The 5848-nt window shown below is 44.6% G+C and overlaps 1 protein-coding gene across 1 annotated transcript in view; it reads right to left on the bottom strand.

Moving 5' to 3' along the window:
- Positions 1-212: 212 nt before the first annotated feature.
- EIF3F (eukaryotic translation initiation factor 3 subunit F) overlaps positions 213-5848 on the bottom strand; it is a 10953-nt gene continuing 5317 nt past the window's right edge. Inside the window, exons 4-8 of the mRNA XM_019556218.1 lie at positions 5008-5145; positions 4424-4515; positions 1875-2011; positions 1663-1776; positions 213-620 (exon numbers count right to left, since the gene is read on the bottom strand). Of these exons, the coding sequence (XP_019411763.1) occupies positions 543-620; positions 1663-1776; positions 1875-2011; positions 4424-4515; positions 5008-5145 (559 nt within the window). The 3' untranslated portion in view covers positions 213-542. The remainder of the gene's footprint in view (positions 621-1662; positions 1777-1874; positions 2012-4423; positions 4516-5007; positions 5146-5848) is intronic.

The following is a 5848-nucleotide window of genomic DNA, read 5'->3' as shown; positions in this document are numbered from 1 at the left end:
GGCACCCAGTCACACCCTTGCAAGAATGTCAAGGCATCCCAAGGTTCCACAGCACTGGTGGAGTATCGCTAGTCTAACAAAACACACAGAATCACTTCAAGCTCTCAGTTTCCTCTACCAAGACCAGCTTTTTTATTTAAAATAAGGACATTCATTAAAATTTAGGAAGCAGCAGCATTTGTGGACAAGAAACAAAAAGCAGAAAAAATTGCCAGTGGAATGGGACTTTTATTTAGAACCAACACGTCCTTACAATAAAAATAGTTGTGTTTTTATATAAATGAGTGACAGCAGCTCACACTACTGCAGAGAAACCAATTCCACTTTAAGTAATAGGTTCAGTTAAGATGTGGCCACTTTCTTTTTTTTTAAAATCTGAACCAGTCTCATATTTTCAGGAGAGTTGGGAAGGACATGGACAATCAAGTCATTTAAGCAATTAAATTATGGTCCAAATAAATTCAGTAGCGAAACACTGTAGGAGATCTCTGCTGTATCTTCCAGCTCTCAGCCAAGTGTGAGATGGTTAGAGAGCCTGTTTGTTACAAGCTCAGGAGTTTTTCATTGAGAGCAATCTGAGACTGTGTGAGGTTTGCCAAATAGGTCACCATCAGCAGATCCTGAGAAAGACAGAAAGAAAAAAAGTTATAAGACTGATTAAAACAATCATGGAGTAGAGATGTGGTGGTGATACCAAAGAGAATGTTTAATGTCATTAAGCAGTTTACAAGCAGTGTAACTACTTGGTACCATTCTTTAAATACTTCCCTAAAGACTGCACTGTGAGTGGTAAGCAGGCTTGTGGATTCCAGTCACCTCAAAATTATGCCTGTGGGAATTAAGTTGGGGTAGTACCACACAAGCTGAAGGCTAGATCACAAGTCCTGTATACTGGGAGTCAACCAATAAGACCAAGAACACAGCCATGTAAAAAGCCACTTTAAAGCAGTGGTACAGTAGCAGCGTTGTGTTGCAGCTCTGAGCAATTAATCTCATGTGCCAGGTTAGGCTGGAGCATTGGGTCACGCAGTGGGTGCATCTGGCATGCAGGGGGGGCACTGGTCCAACCCAGCAGGCCAACTCCATGTTGAATCAGGCTTACAGACATTCCCCTCATGCAGAAGCCTCTCCACTCTGATACTGCACCATTCATCCAGCTGGCAGGGCCAGAGAGGCTGAGTGCCACTGTTTTAAAATGGAGCAAGGAGGTAACCATTCTGGCAGTTGGTATGATTGCTAGACATTGCAGAGCTTTGTTCACACCTTTAATGATGCCTGATGGCATGGAATGGTGTCAAATGCAAATGGCCACTATTTGCATTTGACCATCAAATGCAAATGGCATGGAATGGTGTCAAATGGTGTCTTGATGGTTTTAGTCTTAACATTCAAGCCTCACACTACAAGGGATAAAAGTCTAAAATTAAAATTGAAAACTTGGTTAATGTATTTTCTACTGCCATGTGGCTTTTTGGGGAGAGAAAGTAGGGACACTAGGTGATCAGTTTTTCCCCACCCCCAACTGATGGCTAGGGAAACATACTTTCTGTCATTCTCGACTCAACTCAGGACAGAGTCCCTACAGACCCAAAAATTTCCTCATACAAAGAAATGTTTCCTGTATTTATGAAACAACCAGGTGTATTTTGTAACAGGACTTACATTGATATTGCTGTTCAACATGGTCTCAAAGTCCTCTGGTGAAATCTTTGGCACCTGGTTAATAAGATCCATTAAGAAACGTCCAACTGTGTTGTCAGCAGACACTTTCCCAGACTAACCACAAAAATAGAGACATTTTACAAATCAACAAGATTCAACAAACAGTTGCAAATAACAAGTGCACAACCAATAGGTACTGATGGTAGCCTTACCAGCACATCTTCTGCATACTGCAGCACCATACCCAGTGTATCCTGGATCCGAGCTGATGCTGACCCCACCTGCTGCAAGTCACTGGATAAACCAATCACTCTATTAGGGCTGAAACAGGTCTTCATGATGAGATCAACTGAAAGCACAAGACATTGAGGAGCTGGCTTCCAAAGGTAACTTAAACCACAACCACTCCCAGAGATTTCCAGGATGGCATCAGCTACTGCAAACAATACACCATTTGATGCTCCCCTAGGTGTTGCATTCACTCTCATGGTCATGCTGACATTTCAGTTCGGTCATATTAGCTACAGGGACAGCAACAGATAATCTGTTACTACTGTGCTGGGCTTCTTTGTTCCAAAGCGAAGCAAGGACATTACTGTCCTCATGGCACTGAATATAAGATTTACATACACTTCTGAGTCTCTCTCAATACAGCTTTGCTGGCAAAACTCCCTGGTGTAGACACAGCACTTGTCAACAGAAGCCACCATCTGGAGAAGTGGCCAAGCTGACAAAAACTGTTCTTTTGTTGACATAGATGCTTTGGCAGATCTTCTTGTGCAGATGCAGCTATCCCACAAATAGTTTGTAGTTTAAACTACACCACAATTACAGCTTCACTGTGAAACTCGCTCTCCACCAAAGCATTCTAATGCCAGTCACCCGTCATGTTTTGCATGCAGTTATTAGAAGCTTGCAAGTTTACTTTGCAAACCTCACGAGTCATGCTGCCCTAGTTTGTGAGGAAATCTAGTCAGTTCTTAAGGGTTAGTAGCAGTTCCAGGTACTACACTCACAGAATCATCATGTAGGAAGGTACCTTGAAGGTTTCTCTGCAGGGTTGTTCTATTCCAAAGCTATCCTAGACTGATATCCATCTAGCCTCTTCTTGAAAGACTCCATTTAAGGAGACATTTAAGGAAACTACAAATTCCCAGAGTTTGCCCCACTCTCCTATTGTTCTTACAGTTAATGATTTTTTCCTGAGACTTAGTCTAAATCTGCTTTGCTGCAATTTAAGCCTTCTGTGGCAGGAAAACACGTTGCCTGAAAGGGTGGACATCTTTTTCTCTTCCAGATGTTTTCAAACTAACTCTTAAAATATGCTCCAACAGCTTCCTAGGTATTGAAGTCTAGCCGAGCGGTCCCTCGTCCCTGGAGCAAATCCCACCCCTGCCCCCTTTCAAAGATGGCCACCACATTAGGCATTTTCAAGGGCTCTGGGACCTTGCCTGTCATCTATGACTTTGCAAATGTTACTGCACAGAGGTTTCTTCAGCTAGTTCCTCTAGGACTCTAGGATGAACCTTCATCAGGCCCTGCCACCTTATATCCATTCAAATTAGCCAAAAGCTCTCCAAAACCATCTTTAGCTGCAAACTTCATCTCTTTTTTTACACTGAATTTTGTTAGTTGTTTGAAGGGGTTTTTGATTAAGACCAAGACAAATTACTCATCCAGCAACTCTACCTTTGCATCTTCCATTAATACAGCTCATCCTCATCATAGATAAAGCAGACTTGGGTTTCTCCTGTCTTTCATTTTAAGGCCCATTATTTATAGACTCCCGTGTTGTCTTTATCATCCCTCGTATCTCATATTTTGGCTTTTTTTCCCTAATCTTTACATATTCTTGCTACTTCTCAGTGACTTACACTTCCTCCCTTTTGGGGTATCTGCCACATACCCCATGAACTTTAATATTTCAATTTTCAAGCACAGGTTCCCATTCTGCATATTTCCTCCCCAATGTTGTTATGAAACAGTTCACAGGAAAAAGACATCTACAGAGAATTATCAAATACGAATCTAGATAAATAATTCCCCAGTCTTTTTGTGCTTTAGGGGTCTCATGACTTATCTGTAATACATACTGATGAAAAGCATTCAGAGAAATGCATGACATAATTTGATGAATCTGTTAGTTTGCCATTGCTATATCAACTCTGATGCAAACTAGGGTAGCAGTTCCTTGTGATCCCCTGATGCAGATAACACAGCCACAAAAAACCCAATTGTGACAGTAATAGAAAGAAAAGGCCTGGGAAAATTATAAACTTTGAGGATGTTCCAAAACAAAATGCACCTACTATCCCTCCAGTGAAAGCTTCCGATTGCTGCTTGTCTTCCCAGTTCTATTTATAGGATCCTTCTTTTTTCTCTTCGCATTGCTCCTGTGTTACTTTATTTCTTTTTGGTTATTTTTTCAATTTTTTAAAACTCCCATCTTCCCTTCCTACCCTTCAGTTTCCCACCACAGTTCATTGTATGCATTCTTCTCATATCCCCTCTATCAGTGCCGCCCTCCCGTTAACCATCCACCTGTTGCTACTTTACCAGACAGCACCATCTCACAAGCAACAGGAACTGCAAAGTGTTGCAACAAGTCCTCTGCTATTTTATAAAGCAGGGATACTAAGATACATTTTTTGTGCACAATAGCAAGGTAAGCGAGCTCGGGTCACCAAAAGCCCAATACAAATAAGTCAAGCATCCCAAAAAAGTCAGTTAGAAGGATAGCAAGAATAGAAAGCTTGCTTACCTCCTATCCGCTCTGTGTCATAGTAAATGTATTTCACGGTCAGAGGTGTAAACATTACTCCCATGGTTTTACCAGGGACCCCCATTGGAGCACTAGAAAAAATAAATAAATAAAGCTTCCATACCATAGCACCTCCTAACAAGCCTGTCCAAAAAAGTCTGTCTGACTGGGAGAACATACGCGAAGCAAGTGAAAAAACATGAGCGAAGTTATGAGTGCAAGAAAGCAGCTGCATAGATTCAAGCACAGGTAACACTTCTGTGCCGCTGCCATTTCCATCCCATAGGGCAGCATCACCACCTCTTTTCTGGGTTTGGCATGTGTAGAATGGGAGAGCAGGTGGGTTTGATTTGCTGATTGGTAGTGCCAACCAGAATCTGTATAGACACACTCTTGTGGAGGTTAAATCTCATTGGAAAAGACCCAAGAAACATGGCTCAGTCTCTGCTTTAGTCATTAGACAATATCACCACCCTAACTGGGCTAACCAATGCACTATATCCCTCCTTTTCCCAATCTCTCCCCTCTGGGTAATTCCATTAGGAATCCTCCCTCCCAGAGAGTGATTCTTCGCCCCAGAATACCTGACATAGGCTTTAATGCTCATACGTCCATTCTGGAGACTGGTGTCCACAGTTAGGTGGATTGGACTGTGTGCCTCTCGACTGTAGTACTCATGGATCAGGACAGAATGCTCCGTAATATCGTGGCCTGTGGCATACCTTAGAAGACATAACAGAAGAACTTTGAGTAATTGGACACTGACTGATGCACCAAACACTTCCCACTGCAAACAGTGATCTGCTTTGAAGATAAACCTAAGACTGCCTGAAGCCTGCAAAGATTAAAAACAAAAACAAACAAACAAAAAACCACACTCACGTAGGCTCTAGAGCGGCGAGAGACGCGCGGGTGAAGCCCGCTGCGCCTCCACTCCCCCGAAGCCCCCTAGACACCCCCTCAGCAGCCGCCGAGCCCCCTGCCAACCCCCAGCACAGCCGGAGGTGAGTGGGCTCATGGTGGGAAGGGGTTAACTCCTCGCTTGCTGGGGAACAAGCCCCCGCCCAGGCCCCTATTTGGCCCAGCCCCCCAGGGAGCCACGCGACCGGAGCCGGGCAAACAGGCTGCGTAAACAGGCGCTCAAGTTAGCGCAGAGTTCGCACAGGGGAGGGCGTGGGAGGGCACAAGACCCTGCCTGTGCCCCTCCCCAGCCATAGCCAGCCTACCAGAGGCATGACACAGATGGGCACGCGCTGCACCCCGAGGGTCCCCTCGGGCGCTACGGCCCCTCCACTGGGCACCGCAGAGACGGCCACCCAGACGGAGCCCATGGTTCCGGGCTCCACGCAGACGGAGCCCCTGGCTCTTGGCTGCGGGGGCTGCCTGTCCCTTTTTCAGGCTCTGGGGCCCGGGAGCATGGCCACC

The sequence above is a fragment of the Crocodylus porosus genome, unplaced genomic scaffold (genome assembly GCF_001723895.1).
Source record: "Crocodylus porosus isolate Cpor-Errol unplaced genomic scaffold, CroPor_comp1, whole genome shotgun sequence".
Classification (NCBI taxonomy): domain Eukaryota; kingdom Metazoa; phylum Chordata; order Crocodylia; family Crocodylidae; genus Crocodylus; species Crocodylus porosus.
The sequence above is the reverse complement of the archived record's forward strand: the minus strand, read 5'-3'. Positions and strand labels throughout refer to the sequence as shown.